This window comes from Callospermophilus lateralis, chromosome 8, assembly GCF_048772815.1.
Source record: "Callospermophilus lateralis isolate mCalLat2 chromosome 8, mCalLat2.hap1, whole genome shotgun sequence".
NCBI classification, from domain to species: domain Eukaryota; kingdom Metazoa; phylum Chordata; class Mammalia; order Rodentia; family Sciuridae; genus Callospermophilus; species Callospermophilus lateralis.
In genome coordinates, this window is record NC_135312.1 from 113,000,349 (window position 1) to 113,018,517 (window position 18,169).

The 18,169-nt window shown below is 49.7% G+C and overlaps 1 protein-coding gene across 1 annotated transcript in view; it reads right to left on the reverse strand.

The window, feature by feature from the left end:
• Positions 1-957: 957 nt before the first annotated feature.
• Fhdc1 (FH2 domain containing 1) overlaps positions 958-18,169 on the reverse strand; it is a 32,213-nt gene continuing 15,001 nt past the window's right edge. The window contains exons 4-11 of the mRNA XM_076864769.2: positions 17,000-17,085; positions 16,808-16,908; positions 14,864-14,934; positions 14,659-14,766; positions 12,348-12,418; positions 9,999-10,116; positions 5,552-5,716; positions 958-3,283 (exon numbers count right to left, since the gene is read on the reverse strand). Coding sequence (XP_076720884.2) covers positions 1,283-3,283; positions 5,552-5,716; positions 9,999-10,116; positions 12,348-12,418; positions 14,659-14,766; positions 14,864-14,934; positions 16,808-16,908; positions 17,000-17,085 — 2,721 coding nt within the window. The 3' untranslated portion in view covers positions 958-1,282. The remainder of the gene's footprint in view (positions 3,284-5,551; positions 5,717-9,998; positions 10,117-12,347; positions 12,419-14,658; positions 14,767-14,863; positions 14,935-16,807; positions 16,909-16,999; positions 17,086-18,169) is intronic.

Genomic DNA, 18,169 nt, shown 5'->3' on the forward strand with positions numbered 1-18,169 from the left:
CACCAAGCCACCCAAAGTGAAAGGAAGCAACTTTTAAAAAACAAAAATGTTTCAAGAATTCCCCTAGTTCCCAAATCTCAAAGAGTAGTAAGATAGACATTGGGTAGGAATGGAGCTTTCTTCAAAAGAAAGGAAGCCTGAGTTTTTTCTTTTTTAACCCCCAAGACCTGAAATCAATTTCATTTTTTTCTTTTTCTTTCTTCTTCTTCTTTTCTTTTTTACTTTGGTCTGCTTAACAAATTAAAAAACTTGATTTAGGTTTCTCAGGACTTAAATACCACTGTGGGAAGGAAGAGACGTCAACATTAGAAAGTATTAGAAGGAATCAAGAGGAGGAGCTGGGGAGGGTGGGGGGCCCAGGCTCCAGGTGACCTTAGAAATGACAGGAGGGCTGTGAGCAGGAAAAGTGGAAGCGGGGTGGGGGAGCCCCAGGGGACACAGGGTTAGTTCTTCCCGGTAACCAGAGCCAACACATGTGACAAGCAGGGCAACCAGGATGGGAAGGACCAGCCCGGCAGAGCGGCCCTGCAGGGCACTGCACGATTCTGCACAAGCCAGGATTCTATCAGGGGCTGCACCACCGGCAGCCGCAAGTCCCCTCCCCAGCAGGCTTCCCACCACAGTGCCCCCAACACACAAGAGCACCCCATTCCATCCACCTAACGTTCCCACACAAACCACCAAGGTCACACAAGAAGGCAGAGGCCAGAAGGCCTTCCAGGAGACAGAGCCCATCGACAGCCAGGGCCTGCGAGGCCAGCTGCCAGCGAGGGAGCACAGGGCGCGTGCAGGTGGAACCTGAGGGGACGCAGGAAGAGACAAATATTTTCATGTTAAAGATGAATTTTTACCCCCGGAAGGTATTTCACTCTGCAAAGGGAACCAACGAAAACATCATTTTATTTTTATATTAAAAAATAAGTCTTACATATATAAAAACTGGCCAGAAAAAAAAAATTCACTTGTTACATAAGAACGTCATCTTATAGGTGGAGTCCATCCATCAAGGAACCTCTGTCCTGGGGAAGGAGTCAGGGACAGGGTCCAGGTGGGAGAGGGGGCACTGGGGTCCTGGCGGTGGGGACCTGCCTCTGGGCCCTGGAGTCGACAGCAGGAGTCAGCAGGCAGGCGAGCCCACGGCCTCCCGCGCTGTACCTTTGGTGATCGGATCGTGCACCAGGGGATTGCTCCACATGTAACAGAGACACTCAGTGTTGGCCTCTTCCCAGAAGTCAGTCCTCACCATGGGAGTCCCAGAGGCGACGGAGACAGACAGGTACCGTCACTTGTGCAGTGGATTCAGGACCCTCCCCAGTGTGGTCCGACCTGAATCCTTCAGTCTCAGGGAGGCCCTTTCCCCGAGCCCCCTGCCCTTTAGAGGGGCCTCCGCGTCGGCAGCGGGACTCTCGGCAGATTCCGGGCCCCTCCTGGGAACCCGGGCGCTGCTGGCCCGCCTCAGGCTGCCGCTGTCCTTGGAGGCCGCGTCCTCGGGGCCCCCCTTCACCCTCAGCTGCCGCTGGGAGACCGTCCGAGTGAGGCCGGGGCCTTTGGCTGGGGGATCCGTCCTCTGGCACCGAGAGGAGGAGGCCACTGTGTTCCGGGCAAAGCTTGGGACCGGGGGTGGGGCGCGGGGGACGCTGGGGGCGGGCGGGGCCTTGGGCTCTTCTTCGGGGCCCTGGGGGCCCTGGTTCTCCTCGGGCTTCTGCCTGGGGACGTTCCTGAGGGGCTTGGCGCTGGGCTTCTTGAGGGAGCCCCGGTGCTGCAGCGCGGGCTCCTTCCCCAGCCGGGTGCTGCTGCCCCGGGTCAGTCTCTGCTCCTCGGCCCCGGTGGCCCCGGCCCCCGTGGAGGCCCTCCTGGGCGAGGTGTCTGAGGTCCCCTTCACGGAGCTGCGGCGCGACAGTGTGTCTGTGCCGCTGGGCGCGTCCCGAGGGGAAGCCCGGGACGGCAGCTCCGGCCGCCTCCAGCCCCCGGGGGCCCTGCTGGCCCTGGAGATGGGCACCACCTTGCGCATGCTCTCGCTCTCGGAGGCCGTCAGGGTCCGCACGGGCTTGGGGGCGGCCCCCGGGCTCCGCCGGGCAGCTCCAGGCCTGGCGGCCCCCAGAGACGCCTCTTTGAGGGAGTTTCTCTTTGGTCCTGCGGCGTCCTTCCCTTTGCTGGGTCTGTCCCTGGGAGGGTCGCCCTTGGAGCCCGGCTCGCTCTTCCCGGAGATGGGAGAAGGGGCCTCCCCCGGAGTGCGGGAGGCAGGGCTGGAGGACACCTGGCTGCCCGCCAGCTCCCCAGCTCCGGAGGACACCGAGCCGGCCCCGTCCCTCTCCTCCTCGGGCTCCCCCTGCCCGTGTCTGGAGTCCCCCTCGGAGCAGTCCAGGGCCAGCGAGCAGTCGGTGGTGTCCGAGACACACAGTGGCCCGGGGTCCTGGCTCTCGGGGTCACTGCTGCCCACAGACGCCACAGCTGCGCCGCGGGGCTCCTCAGGAGCGGCCCGGGCATCCTCGGGGGCGGGGCGGGGTCCTTCCTGGGGCCCTCTGCCCACAGGCGTCACACGGAGGGACGGCGGGTTCCCGTCACCCAAAGACGCGAGCTCCACGGGGCTGAAGTCACTCAGGGTCAAAGGGGCTGTCTCCTCCAGGACCTGGGGACCCTGAAGGCGGAACTGGGCCAGCCCTGTCACCAGCTCATGCTCCTCAATGCCCAGAGCCAGTGGTAAGAGTGGACCCAAGCCCACGGGCTCGCTGTTCCTCTTCCGGAGGAGGCCGGCCCCGGCGCGTGGGGCTCGGGGGAAAGCCGAGGCGGGTTCCTCGGGCTGCGGGGCTGGAGGCTGGCTCTGCCCAGCGGAGGGCAGCTCGGGGGCTTTCTCGTGGCCCTCCGGGGCCTGAGGTTCTTGTGCCCCACTAGGGCCGCCACCCTGTGGTTCTCCAGGCTCCATCCAGGCTACCAGGGGCCGGGCCTGCCGGGGGCTCCTCCGGGGCAAGCTGTTGAACTTGTTGAGCGCCTCGGGGGTGTCGGTGCCGCTCTCCAGGAAGGTCAGCAGCTCGCGGTCAGCAGAGGTGCCCAGGGAGAGGCGGGAGCGGCGCGTGTTGGGGGGCCGGTAGGAGGGACTGACGGGCCTGGGGTGCAGGAAAGGGCTCAGGTCCTCTGCACCCTTCTTGGTCAGCAGCTCGACGTCGTTCTCACTGCTGCTCCGGGCAAACCCGAGCTCCCCGCTCGCCCAGGAACGCCTTTTCTGTTCCTGCTCCTTCAGCCGCTGCAGCTGCCTCAGCTCCTGCACCTCCCGGTCTTGGTTGTCCTTGAAGGGAGGGAAGAGAAGGCAGCGTGAGATGCGGGGCCTCCTGCAATCGCCAAGCCACCTACCCTAAGAGAGGGACTTGCGTGGAGGACAGCTCTGGGTCACATCCCACGCTGAGAAAGACTGTGCACTGCTTTGTGCATATGCAGGGGTGCAGGCGGGTGGACGAGGACCTCCCAAAGAAACGCAGGGGTCTGGCCCAGGGACTCGCCACCCCGCTCCAGCCATCTGTCTACAGGTCTCCTTCCTGGGCTCCACTTCCAGCTCTCCAGCCAATACACTGTCCCTTAAGCACAGGCTCTGATTCCACATGTGGACACCACCTCAACTCCAAAGAAAGCCAACTTGTTCCCACAATCAGGGAAGAAGAAGAGGAGTGCATAGGCTTTACAAATCCTTCCACCTTCCACCCAGCTGCAGGCCGCCCAGTCCCTTTCAGAGAAACTGAGTCAGAACCAACACACCTCATCCACCTGTGCAGTTCATCTCCAGCGGTCCCTCGGCATCTGCAGGGGACTGATTCCAGATCCCCATGTGGACACCCAAATCCTAGTTGTAGGGTTTGCACATAACCCATGCACATCCTCACATATACTTTAAGTCACCTCTAGATTAGTGCAATGGGGGCATTACGTAGGCAGTGGTTATGCTGCGCTGTTTAGGACGACAAAAGGGCCTGCACTCGTTTGGCACAGATGTGCACTTTACAGAAAAATACTTCCAACTTGTGGTTGGTTGAATTTGCAGCAGGAGAACTGTGGGGTGGAGGGCTGGCTGCATCCATGTCACAAATCATGGATCTCTTGGGTTGGGAAAGCCATGTAATCATGTAATTACACGGATCTCACGACCCAAATCTGTTATTGTTAGCAGTTTTTACTTGAAAATCAATTTCCTCCTACAGTGGACTTTCCAAGTTTCTGTGAGGTTCTGGCTGGAGACTCTTGGCTCCTCCTTCAGCTCTGGCCTAAGCCTCCCCCAGGGTCCCTAAGCCTCTCCAGCCTTCTCCAAGGCGGTGCATGGTGAGGTGGGGCCAGGTCCTGGCTTTCAGGACAGCTAGGCAGACAGCACCACGCAGGTGGCCTTACAGGCCTGTACAACTTGGATCGGAAGTGAGGGCCTCAGAATGTCAGAAAGAGTCAATCTGGCCTCTGCTACCCTGTCCCCCACCCCATGACCTCCCACAGCTGAGCTCACTGCTTGGACAGAGGACAGTAAACGTGGCTACCGGCTGAGACTCCTTCTAGCTGGATAGAGGAAGGAGCTAAAGTAAAGCTGGGCTTGAGAGAAATGTGACCAGTTCCCCCCAGGAAGCTGGCTGGGGACAGGTCTGCATGCAGGGTAGGAGCACCAGGCTCTGGGTTCCATCCCCAGTGCCAACTAAGTTAATCAAAATAAAATATAAGGCAAGAGATGACTCAGAAGTACCTGGCTCTCCATCGCCACCTAATAAGAAGGAATGTGGGATTCTGTTTTAATCAACATTTTGTTAAAAGCCTGACTTGCAGCCAGGCATGGTATTGCACGCCTGTAATCCCAGTGGCTTTGGAGGCTGAGGCAGGAGGATGGCAAATTCAAAACCAGCCTCAGCAACTTATTGAGGCCCTAAGCAACTTAGCCAGGCCCTGTTTCAAAACAAAAATAAAAGCGATGGGGCGTGGCTCAGTGGTTAAGCACCCATGGGTTCAATCCCTGGTACCAAAAAAGAAAGTCTGATTTGCACAGTCAAGCTACCCTGAGCATTTCCCGGCTTTCTATTTCACTGGAGATCCCTGGAGTGGGTGGCTGAAGGGCACCAAGTGTGGCCCCTGTGCTCAGGCAGCAGCAGCTCCTTATGGATCTGAGAGTGACCGTAGGCTTTGCTGGCCTTCATCATGACACCAGGCATCTTCCAATCATCCCACTGCAACACAAGTGTCCCTGAGAGTGGAAATTCTCTTCTGGGGAGGGGCTGAGTAGGACATTAGGATCTTTGGTAGGAGTGTAAACGTGTGACCTCCATCATGAAGTCTGCTAACGAGATGCTTTTACTGCAGGTGTTGTTAGGGGCCAGACACTTGGTGATATGGACCCTGCAGGTCTGGAAAGGCAGAGCCCGGCCCCAGCCAGCCCAGCCGGGGCCTGTCCACGCCACCTGGCCAGATGCTTCTGAAACCATGAAGATGCTGAACTGTCTTTCCACCATGGGCAGAGGACCAGGTCGGCAAGAAGAAAAATAAACATCCAAACCACTCTGGAAAGTGTGCAGACGTCACCAGCCAGCCGTACCTTAACTGCTTTGTTGAATCTGGTACAGAAGTCTCTGAATATCTGGAAGCACTCATCCAGTTTCATGGTTTCTTTGTCTTCACAGAAGAAATCTATAAGTGTGTGAGCCTCGCCCTGCAGCTCCTGTTTCCAGTGCTCCAGCTCTGTCAGCTTTTCCAGCGCAAACTGCAGAAAACAAACAGGAATGCACTGAAATAAACGGGTCAGCCGAAGAGGCGGGGCACTGTCTGCTGCCCGGGGAAGACCGGCTCCCAGGGCTCGATTTCAGGTCTTGGAGAAGGGAAGGCTTATTGTCAGGCCACTGCACTCAGAGCCAAAAGGAAAATAAGTCAACCCAAACAAAGCTGAGCAAGCAAGGTGACCTGCTGCCTGAGACCTAGGGGCACAGAGCAGACTGAAACTAGGTGTGCATGGGGTGCACCTCGGGTCCCAGCTACCCAGGAGGTGGAGATGGGATCGCCTGACCCCAGAGTCTGAGGTCAGCCTGGGAAAGACAGTGAGATGCTGAAAAAAAAGAGAAAAAGAAAAAAAGACTGATTTAAGACCTTTACTCTGTAGAATGCCACTAACAAGTTTTCACTTTCAACGTTACTGAATAAATTCCTCAGGTGTACGGGTGGTTGTATTAGAAAAACTCGCAGTGACGTACATCTCTACAATCCTAGCAAATGGGGAGGTTGAGGCGGCAGGATCTCAAGTTCAAGGCTAGCCTAAGCAACTCAGTGAGACCTGTCTCAAAATTAAAAATAAAAAGGACTGGAGGTGTAGCTCAGTGTAAATCGTCCCTGGGTTCAATCCCCAGTACAAAAAGCAAAGCAAAGAGAAACTCATTCTACACCACTTCTTCCTTCCATGGAAACTGACTTGTGCTAGTCAAAGGTTTAAAGTAAGTTTGTACTGACAAGGTGTCCCTTTTGCCCTGTTGAGAGGGAATCTAAACTTAATTCCAAATAAGATCTGTGGGGTCCGTGTTGCAGGACTGAAGCCCTTGTGCCAAAACTAGGGGTACCACCTGAGTCAGCTGGGAAGCTCTGCCAATCATCCAGGCTTGTACCCCATGTGTGGTTAATAGGTTTGGGGAGCACCCTGCACTGATGTTTTGGCAACAGTCGCCAGGAGATTCTGGAGGGTCTCAGGGCTAGGAATTAGTGTCCCATACAAACCCCCCTTCTCACTGATTTAGTTTTCCTTGTGTATACTTCTATAATACCCAGGTCTCCAAGGCCTGATTCCAGTGTGGCAGGAATGAAGGAAGCTTGCTTTTCCCAGGGAGGTCCCAAGCCTTTTAGGACAGGATCTGCCACACGGGGTGCAGCTCAGGAACCTCAGGTTGCGCTGTCATGAAAAGGCAGGGTGGTAAAGGGGAGACTGAGTACTTGGAATCCCACCGAAGCCTTGTGATCCTTTCTTATTTACTGGGTGTATGTAAAGAAGGGATGTAGGAATCATGTTACTCCATGAAATCCCATGTATCATGCTTTGAAGACAGAGTCACATTTGGGCAACATGTTTTGGAGTGTGGGGGCCACAGGCCTCGAGGAAGGCGGTCTCTGTCTGAGCACGCCTGGTGAGCTACAGACCCAAGAGAAATTCCTTTACAGCTTGCCACTTCCCACCCGTTCTAACCACTTTATCTGCTCGAAGGCCCTTTTCTTAAACCAAACACATTCTAGAGGTAGTAGGAAACCAAATACCAGAGAGAACAACCGTCTGAGTCAGTAGCTCAAGGCAGTGTGTCCCCTGTGCTGTGTTTTCCTTCATGGAGAGGAGGGTACTCACGCAGGGATAAATCTCCGCCTGTCATTCTTACGCAGCGGGGTAAAAGGGAGTCTGGCCAAGAACCGCTCAGCTGCAGAAGACAGGCTTCCCAACAGGAATCTACCCAGGGGCTCAGCTCCACCTCGTAAGGCTTATCTGCAGAGCCTGTGGGGATCCATGGACACTGGAAAGGGAAGGCCTCAACGTGCCCACGTCACCCCAGCCCTGGGCAAATGGACCACACAGAATGTGGACCTGAAAAATCACCACGGCCGAGTTGCACACCATGAGTTCAACATGCTTGGGGCACAGTTCAAAGTTGTGCTGGCAGAGGACAATGACAAAGAGATCAGCAGTTGGAGTGTCAACCAACTTTCCATCTCTAACTGGCCTGCTATGGACCAGGGTCCCACACCAGCCTGTCTCACCCAAGGGTCAAAATGCTGATGGGGTCTGCAAAAAGATGCATCCCTGTCACCTTTCCACTCAGGAACCTTGATTGGTCCCTCTGCTTAGCCTGGCAAGAAGCCCAAGGTTCTCAGACCGGTGCTCAGAATCCTGCACAGTCCGACCCTGACCTACTTAAGAATTTTCATCTCACTCGTCTAAGAAGTTGAGTTTAAGAAAGAAAAAGCCATGGCTATGTGGCATTTTTTATTTAGAGATAAATACAGCTACCAGGCTGGGCGTGGTAATCCCATAGCTATGGGAGGCTGAGACAGGAGGATTGTGAGTTCAAAGCCAGCCTTAGCAATGGCAAGGCACTAGCAACTCAGTGAGGCCCTGTCTTTAAATAAAATACAAAAATAGGGCTGGGGATGTGCTCAGTGGTCAAGTACTCCAAGTTTAATCCCTGGTTAAAGGAAAAAAAAAAAAAAGCCCAACTACACAAACCAACTAAAAAAACAGCTACCAGGACTGGGGATGTAGCTCTGTGGTAAACACCCTACCTGATGTGTGTGAGGCCCTGGGTTCAATCCCTAGAACTACAAATCAACACCACAAAAACTAAAACTAAAAACCCCCACAACCAGAAAGGAGAGTTTAACTAGTTAAAACAAGGTTGCCAGGAGATGACGAGAAGGAAGAGCCATACTTCCTTCTAGACCTTTCTACATCAGGATTTAGTATTAGACAGAAGCTAGGGATACAGTTCAAGGGAAAGCCTTGCCCTAGCATGCTCAAGGTCTTTGGTTTTGCTCTCAGCATCACAAAAAATAGAAAAAAATTGGTGTATGATATTAATATTTAAGATAAGAACTTGGGGGAACAACCACACTTTTTATTTTGTTTATTTTTTTGTGGTGCTGGGGATCAGACACAGAGCTTGTACATGCCAGGGGAGGGCTAATCTACTAGACCACAACCTCAGCCCAACAACAGCCCACACCGGCACGTCTCACACAAGGGTCAAATCTTTCCTTCCTTCCTCTTTTTTTTTGGCGGGGGGCAGGTAGCAGAGATTGAACCCAGGGGTGCTTTATCACTTAGCCTTGTCCCCAGCCCTTTTTAATTTTGAGACAGGGTCTCCTAAGTTGCGATCCTCCTGCCTCAGCCTCCTGAATCACTGGGATTACAGGTGTGCACCACCAGGCCTGGCCCAACAACCAGAATCTTGATGGGTGAGGGTCTCATTCTTGGATTCCTGAGCCTGTTCTATGCAGCTGACAGCATTCACTACTGCTCTGTGTCTCTGTGGTCCTGCTGCTGCTGGTGGTATTTGTTTTGTTTTTGCACTTTGAGAAAAATGTGAAGTAAGGGAAAATTAGCATTTGGTTATATTTGAAAGCAAATAGAGAGCACAGGTTGAGTGATAAAAAATAAGCTTGTAGGCCAGTGTTCGCCGACAGGAGCTGAAGCTCAGAACACTTTGACAAGACCCAATCAATGAGTGCAGGCCCTGGTGTCCGGCCTTGGAGCGCGCTGCTCCTGTCTGCTGCCGAGGCAGCCCAGCCACAGGGATTCTGCCTTGTGCAGCTCACAGCACCAAGAACCTTTAAGGCAGCACCCCGGTTCACAGAATGCAAAAGCGTGAGATGGTGCCACTTTTTTTTTTTTTTAATTAAGAAGATAAAAGAAGTATGTCAGACTATGTGATTAGTGACTCACAATGAGCTGTCACAAACATGTCCACTTGGCTGTTTTCTGTTGATGTTATTCAAACAGCTCCCGACACACCCTATGGGGTTGTTGTATTTGGGTGTTGATAGGCATGGGGACGGGCGCGTGCATATGTATGCTGCTCTCATTAAAAATCATGCCAGTATGCAATATGTCTCTTCCATATAAACAAGGGAAGGAAGAAGAGCCTGAGTCCTAAGTGTCTGGTTGAGTTCTGCAGAACTCTGTGCTGTTGTCCAAAAGCTGATTGGTTTCGAACCCAGACTCGAGTTGCCAGGCACATTCCAAATATAAGTGCCCTAAGCTGATGCCCACTCACTACAGTCAGGAGCAAGGGGGTCACACACAATGAGCAGCCATAAGCAGAAGCCGCTTTCCTAAACTAATACCGAGCTTTAGACCACAGCCAACATCTTGTGTAAGAAACAGGCATCGAGAGATGCGGAGTTCCTGTACCAACTTGGGGGGAAACATGAACCTGCTGCTTCCACAAATACACCACACAATCAGCAGCCCTGGCGGGGAGACGAGAGCTGAGGGACTGGGGACTGCCTGCAGTCCTACCAACCTGGAGGAAGTCTTCCATCTGCTGACGGAGCTCCGCGTCCCGCTGGATGTTTTCCTTCAGCGATCGCGTCCTGACAAAGAGCGAGTGCAGTTCTGCCTCCGTGCTATCCAGAGATAATCTAAAGAAGAGAGGGGAGAGTGGGCAGCGGGCACGAGGAAGCCCCGGGCCACGTGGGAACATCAAACAGGACCCACAGCCGGCCAGCCCTGGAAGCAGGAGGGGAGAGCCGCCCTGGGTGTAGGTCTGGGAGTCCCCACATGTTGTTTCAGGAGGCAAGTCCTTCCCAAGAACACACCCCGGCTCGGCGGAGGCTGTCACTCTGCGCTTACAGGGGAGACAACCAAAACCACAGGCCTGTGAAGATGCTCACAAGCTGATGTGAGCACGTTCATGCAACAAATGTGAAAAACTAAAAGCCACCAGGGCTCTGGAGACACGTGCTCTCCTGGGGTTGGAAAGCTCTAACCCAAGAGGCCCAGCCATGGATGCTGACAACCCCAACATAACTCAGGGTCCCGTGAAGACACTAAGCCCACCTCTCCCTGCTTCACACAGCCAGGCAGCCCGAGCTCTGCTCCACAGAGAACTCAAACACAGCCAGCAGCCCTGTAAGTAAGAGGTTACGTGGACTGCAATGCTTCGAATCCCTAGAGCAAATGAAGATTAGTGAAAGATGAAACATGAAAGAGGGTCTTGCAACCTGGCAAAGTGAACAGGTGAGATTTATAAATGAGGAAGCGTTCATGCTTCCGTCGTCAACACTAACTTAACTTTGTGCAATGAAATTTTCCACCTTAATTGGTCCTAGGTGCCCATCTGAGATCCAGTTGTACTTCACCTGTGTATTCACCTTCCTTTTCACATAAACAAATCTCACTGAAAAGGAGTCTTCTACGACCATGTCTAGCTAAACTTCTGATCCAACTCAGACCAGAAATCCCCTTTCAGGAAAGGTGGCGCACACCTGTAATTCCAGTGATTCAGGAGGCTGAGGCAGGAGGATGGCAAGTTTGAGGACAGACTGGGTAACTCTGTGAGACCCTAATCTCAAAATAAAAAAAGAAAAAGAACTGGGATATGGTGTAGTGGTGCAGAGTACTCCCGAGTTCAGTCCCCAGTATGTTAAAAAAAAAAAAAAGATAATTTCTCCCTGTATTATCTTTTAGAAGGTCTCTATAGTCAGAGTAAAAATATTCCCACGGATTTCTTCTAGTAATTAAAAAGCAAGACAGTTTGTGACTTCTAAGTTATCCATTCTTCTTGGAGAATAATCAGGTGATCTGTAAACATGAATTATGAACTGTTTACACCTTTGCACTGATAATCCCCCTTTGGGAAAGGCATGTAATCTGTGGTTAGATGTTCACAGAGTCAATAACAGTGAGATACTGGCCAATGACAGGCTGTGAACTATGGTTCACTTGTTTATATGCATATGGCCCGGCTCTGTCACAGCTGGCTCTAGTCACTCACATAATAAGCACACAGTATGAACGGGACTGATGCAAGGAGCGGTGCACTGAGCCAGCTCCTGAGAGCCAGTGTGGGTGTCTCTCCCCAGCTCTGCATTCAGTGACTCTGCGTCAGCAGCCTGATATCAGCCAGGTCCCAGTATTCATGGCATGGAAACAAGCAAGTGCTACAAACCACGGCTTTTTTTTTTTTTTTTTTTCCTTTAGATAACTAGTTATCAGAAGCATTTACCTTGGAATGACTATGTCCTATATGTTGAAAAACTCAGGACTCAAGATGGTACACACACAGAGATTAAGCCTACATTAAAAAAAGCATGCTTCCATATTAGGGTTAGAAGCAAATTAGAGTGATGTAATTAGAGCTTTGTTTGGGAGATACTTTCTCTGTAAAGTTGAGTGACTAGTTTAAAATCAAATCCTTTCAGAGTTCCTGGTATGGTTCCAAGCCCTTTTAATGCAATAGAAAATAAATGTACCATGTTAGATTCTACAAGGAAACAGCGATGTATGGCCCTGAAAGTTTGACTGATACAAACCAACTCCCAGGGTAATAAGCTGTGTTGTTTGAACCCTATCTTTTGGGTGTGGAAGGATTTGAAGTTCTTAATCCATATATATTTTTTAAACTGATGACATTTCATTAGAATAGACTAAATAACTTTTAAAAGATAAAGGTTAATTACTCAAAACCCCCAAATTCCAAGGCACATACACATCCCTGTTAAGCAAATAAAAAGAAGGCCTGCAAGTTTAACAAGGGAAAACTTTTTAAAGTTCAAACTTGAATCCCCAAAGTTGTAATTGCTCAGTAGTTTCCCCAGAAGGGAGCTAAACCAAGTAGTTCTCCCAGCTCACTGCCTGCTTCCCCACTTACCTAGCAGTCTCCTGAACATGTTGCAGCTTTCCAGAAAAGTTTAGAAGGTTGGCATCTTTCTTCTGGGCTTCCTGAAACAAGAACACATTTTTTTTTTCTTTCCCTCATTGGATGGATAAAACTGGAAGGAAATCATCTTCTGAAGGCTTAAAGGAACTGTGAAATCACTGCTCATTTTCAGCTTGCAATGTTTAAAGCAATTCACTAACATATGAACTCCGATCCTCTTAGTAAGATTTTCCAGAAGTCTCAAGATACATTTAACTTCCCAGAGCAATTGATTGTGACATGAAATGCAATTCATGTGCACGGGGACTCAATGGAAGGAGGTGGCAGCTTAGCAGGGCCCTTTGTCTTTCAGAGAACCCAATACCTCCTGCCTAAATACCACCATACCTATGAGTAGCCTTTCCATGGCTGGGATGCCTCGGCTGCTAAACCAGTTTGCAAACTGAGTTTAGTCAGAAGGTACACAGTCCTGGAGGCGGGTGGATTCTTCAACTGGGGGGAGGGTGAGCAGAAGGCAGGTGGGAAGGAAGCAATTGCTGACCCAGGAGACTTGCCTTCATGGGCAGCAACCTAACTTAGAGCCATTGGACGCGTGGATCTGACAGAGCTGGGTAAAGCACCATCTGCAATCCGTGCCAGAGAAGGAATAGTTTCTTCTTCTTTTTTAAAATAATATGAGATGAAATGCAGAGAATTTTTTTTAATATTTATTTTTTAGTTTTAGGGGGACACAATATCTTTATTTTATTTTTATGTGGTGCTAGGATGGAACCCAGTGCCCTCATGCACACTAGGCAAGTGCTCTACCACTGAGCCACAACCTCAGCCCCCAGTTTCTTCTCCTAATGCCCTGAACTTCTGAATCATGTACTCAGGAGTAGGGGAGTCGCTCAGGGATATAGTGCTTGCCTAGCATGCACGATGCCCTGGGTTTCCTCCCCAGTGCTGCAAAAACAAAAAAATTAGTGTTGAGTTAAACATGGCCCTTTGTCCTCAGAAGAACATAGTAACAGTATTGTATGTTATTTACAGTACTCGTGTTATTTAAGGAGTGCTTACTACCTGCCAGATAGTCAGCCAGGCCCTCTATGAACCTAACTTCCTTTGGTCCTTTCAATTACATGTTTTTTTTTTATTTATCTTTTAGTTATAGGTGGACGTAATACCTTTATTTTATTCTTACATGGTGCTGAGGATCAAACCCAGTGCCTCCTGCATGCTAGGCGAGTGCTCTCTCTCTGAGCCACAACCCTAGCCCTCAATTGCCTGGTTTTGCGGGCACTGTCACTACCTCATCATAAGATTGAGGGTCTAAAGATTTAAGTAGCTTGTCTAAGGAGGTTTAAATAGCTTGTCCGAGGCCATTAGAGGACAGTCAGAACCCCCCACCCTCTCTGTTCTATCCTGTCCTGGGGCTCACACTGCCAACATGCACAGGGCTTCCTTCCCCAGATTAAAATTGTGTCGGAACAAGGGAATCAATGGAGGAAAACCAAATCATTACAGTTAGTCGAGATCATCTAACCAAAAAGAGAGAACTGTCCATGGCATACGCTTAGCTATTCTAACATCACAAAGACCCTGTCCAAACAAGAAGCCAGCACCAGGGAGTAGCTTGGTGGCACAGCATGTGCTTAGCATGCAGGAGGTGCTGCGGGTTCAGTCCTCAGCCCCCAGAGAAGCCACGGATGGGGTCAGTCCCCATACTCTGCATAGCAGGAAGGCACTCTACACTCTACACAGCTCACAGAAGAAAGGAAAAGGCAATCTCTCTAAACACAACTGGTGACAAATCTGGTCTAGTGCACATTGGGAGTGTGTGCATCTTCAGTCCTCTATTATCTATTCCTGTGGCCACCATTCTCCCCAAATAACCAATTTCCACAAAGATGTACTCCTATTTCTAGTTCTCTCTCCTCTCCAACCCAGCCTTCACAGTACCTTTTGTCCTGAAAATCAAAAATCTGATCATGCCATTGTGGTGTGCACAAACCTCTGTTAGCTTCCCACTGCCAAAGCATGAAACCCAAATTCCCCATCTCTCATGCCTGACACCTGACACCTTCATAACACGCTTCCCAGCTCCTGGCCTCACCTGTCCCACTTCCCTCCAGCCCTATAATCCTCAGCTGAGGAATCCGCACATAAGCAAATAAGCCTCCTGCAAAGAGAACCCCCTCGGACTTCACCATGCCCTTCCTTCACTCGGACACCATCTCACTGCGTGGGAAGACCTCCCAGCCTCGGGGGGCGGGGGGGCCTTCATACCCGGTCCCTCTCCAAATCTGTCATTTCCACATACCTGTGCGACAAAGTGCAGAAGACTCATCCCAGGTTTGTTGGATTTTGTGTCTGCCAATTTGAGCAAAGAAGATAGTTTAAATCCTACCGCATTGCCAGCATACCTTCCCTAAAGAAGGTGAAGCAAGAGAGAGAAACCAATTATGCCTGAAACCAACATGAAAACTGAGAACATAACATTTTAAAGTTTTCTGGATCTTACTTACAGCATTCATGATGTTCCCAGCCTGGAGCACCAAGTGTAATATTGAGTGTAGCTCCTCACAGGACATCAGCTCTGTCAAAAAGAACACATCAGAGTGTCTCAGAGGACCCTTCCTCCTCACCAGCACAAGACAGCGGCCAGGTCCAAGTTCAAGTGTGCCTGAAGCAAGTGCTGACCTGCAACTGCATTCAAGGACTGAACAAACAAACCAAGTAGCACATTCCACTCCAAACCAAAGGCACACTTGCTACTGGTAACCCATGTCATCGTGTTTGACTAGGGATCAGATATGCACGACAGTTAAACATCACAAAAGGGCCCACTAAGGAAAAACTTCAAGCAGTGGAAAAGACAGAAGCCTAATGAAAGGCCGTCCTCGGTGTTATAGGAACTAACTTTCTTCTCCTCTGTAGTCAGTTAATTTTCTTTCCTTCATGTCAACTAGTTTTTGAGACTGTGTTTATGGAACATGAAAATAAACAGCAAGCAGCGTTTTGCTTACCAATGAGGTAAGAAGAGATAAAAAATAAACAAGCCGGGATGACATGTAAATGACTTGCAAAGCACCAACCCCTGGGCCCCTGGCACTCAGGGCGTCTTTCCATTTTATTCAAAGCTGTGCATTTAATTTGGACTGGATGAAGATTTTAAGAAGGAAGCTACCTCTGTAATATCCTGGCTAGAGAGCTCCCTATTACCACCAAATCTCTTGTATAGTTATGGACAGAAACTCAACAACTAAATTTCTAAAATATATTTGAAAAGTTACAGAGAAAACTTGATCCTCAGAATTATAGTATATATAGTCAGTCAAACGTTACCTATGATATTTTAAAGTTAATATTCTCCTGTACAAGCCACTTTTGGATCACTGCCTATATTTCGTTATCTAGGAAGGCCAGTTTGGGAAGGTCACCCAGATAAGAAGCATTTCTGCCGTGCCCACAAGTTTGCAACGTTTAATATGAAAACATGCTTTTCCATCACTATTTGAACAGAAAGAACAAGTTCCTGCAGCAACCTTGGTATAGGGAGAAATTTTAAAAGTCCTCTGAACTGGAGGAAGAAGAATTCTTTTTTTTTTTCATTCTTAGCATCCTCTCTGAAATGAAGAAAATACTGTGGGCTGAAGAAAAACCTTTATCTTAACACAGGAAAACCAAATAGGAATAGGTAGCCCTCATCAATAACTAGTAACTCAGAAAACGAGCTGAGGAAATCAGGCTGGGGCTGCGGACACCAGGAAGCGGAGAGCCAGGGAGGGCTGGAGGGTGTGCCTGGAGCTGAGCAGGGGACAGCTATGGTGCTGTTGTGGGCCGTGTCCCCAGGGCCACACACACCAGAAATGAAGGCCCCCGTGCCCCGTGAGACATCAGAACAACTCTGAAAGGAGTCTGGACAGGCAATGATTTAGAGTCGTTCAAGACGTGAAAATGACCAACTTGCCCCTTTCAGACTTAAGTGGCCCGCCAGATGCTGGGTCTGGAGAGGGTGCGGGTGGGAAGAGACACCACAGACCAGCAACGTCACGAACCAGAAGCCCCGAGAGAAAGTCTGCCTCTGGAAAAGCTAGGGACAGACACCCACAGAGACCAGAGCAGGGAGGAGACACAGCTAGGCCGGGGTGCAGGCCTGTGGGGGTGCCCAGAGACGCTGCCCAAGGAGAGGGACAAGAGCCAGTGGCAATCAGCCAGGCTTATTCTGAAGCCAAAGATGGAACACATGTTCTTTAATGGGAAAATAATAGGCAAGTTATTATTCATTAGGAGAAAAAAGGTAAATGGAAATTAACTTTAAATGTATCCCTAGTTAACAGCTCATTTCCCTTTTTAGGGTGTACCAGAAATGGGACTTTCCATTTCTAATTTCAAGTAGTTTTCTAAAAAATAAACTACCCACAAAATTAATAAAAACAGGTTGTATGCAGGTTCATGTATTTACTTACCTTTTGTAGCAGTTCTTAAAATTGTTATATCTGTGTACAAGGAAGAACAGGAGGGTAAAAATTCCTTCTTTAGCACCATGGCTTCAATCCGAAGTGAATAGCTGAAAAACATAAAAGGTTAAACTGCTGAATTCAACATCGGTTTAAAAACCTTACTCTGCACAAAACCACCATCAGTGATTTCATCCTTACTTTGGCACCTGAATTAAGCAGTGCAGAAAGGAATCTGCCAGGGAGAGCTTGGACACGTCGCCACTGAACGTTTTCAGCTTCTTTACCTAAATGACAAACGGAAAGGGAGTCAGGAAAAAAATCAGTTATGATTAAAAGTCAAGACTATTTTAAATTTCATCTTAGAATACTCCTAAGAAAACAGGATTTCAGTGCTAAATTCAGATTAATAAAAATGTAGACCTTAGGAAAGACAGAAAAGGCAATCATCTTGGTTACCACTTTGTTCTTTCTTTCTTTCCTTCACTTATTTTTTATTTTTTTGCATGCTGGGGATCCCAGGTTTTGTGCCTGCTAGGTGAGTCCTGCCCTACTTCTTTGGTTTTTAAAAGAAAAAAAAATGAACTCACAAACTTGAAGGACATGACCTAGTGTTGCTCGTATAGATGCAGATAAACAGCGCCAAACGAAACAGAGCTGAAGGCGCTAGAGTCCTCAGGTAGGTTACTACAGGGACGCACTGGGAAGGGGTCTGTTCTGAGGATGAACATTCCCTGGGAGTAATAATCTGGACGTGAGATCATTGTTTGCAAGAAGAAAGAAGTGACTGGAGAGTCATTACAACACTTTAAATACTACGTGGAAAAAAATCTTATTACCTTAAGTATTTTGGATAGAATACACTTGGCTGGTTGGGTAAAGTGTAACACAGATAGTTCCACGGGTCATTTCCACTTCATGTCTAATAGCTTATAGGAGTGGACGACTGCGTCTTTTTGTTTTGTTTTTGTTTTGTGGTCCTGGGGCTGGAAGCCGGAGCCCGGAACAGGCTTGGCAAGGGCTCTACCACAGAGAATCCAACCTGGATCATGGTATCCTGAGGCAAGGAGGTGCCAGCTCTCCAGCAGGCAAGTAAAAAGGAAAACTGTTCCAACAGCTAAAAGATCAAGGTGAAGACTCCCCGCTATGATGGCCCTACTCACAACAGCTAGGACACAGAATCAGCTAGGAGCCATGGAGATGGAGGGATAAAGAAAATCTGGTGGACATACACCTTGGAGAACTATACTGCCTTAAAGAACAAAATCCTGTCCCTTGTAGCAAAATGGGTGGAATTGGAAGACATTAAGTGAAACAGGCCAGAGAGTATGTCCGCTATCACGTGTGGAGGCTAAAATGGGAACCTGAACA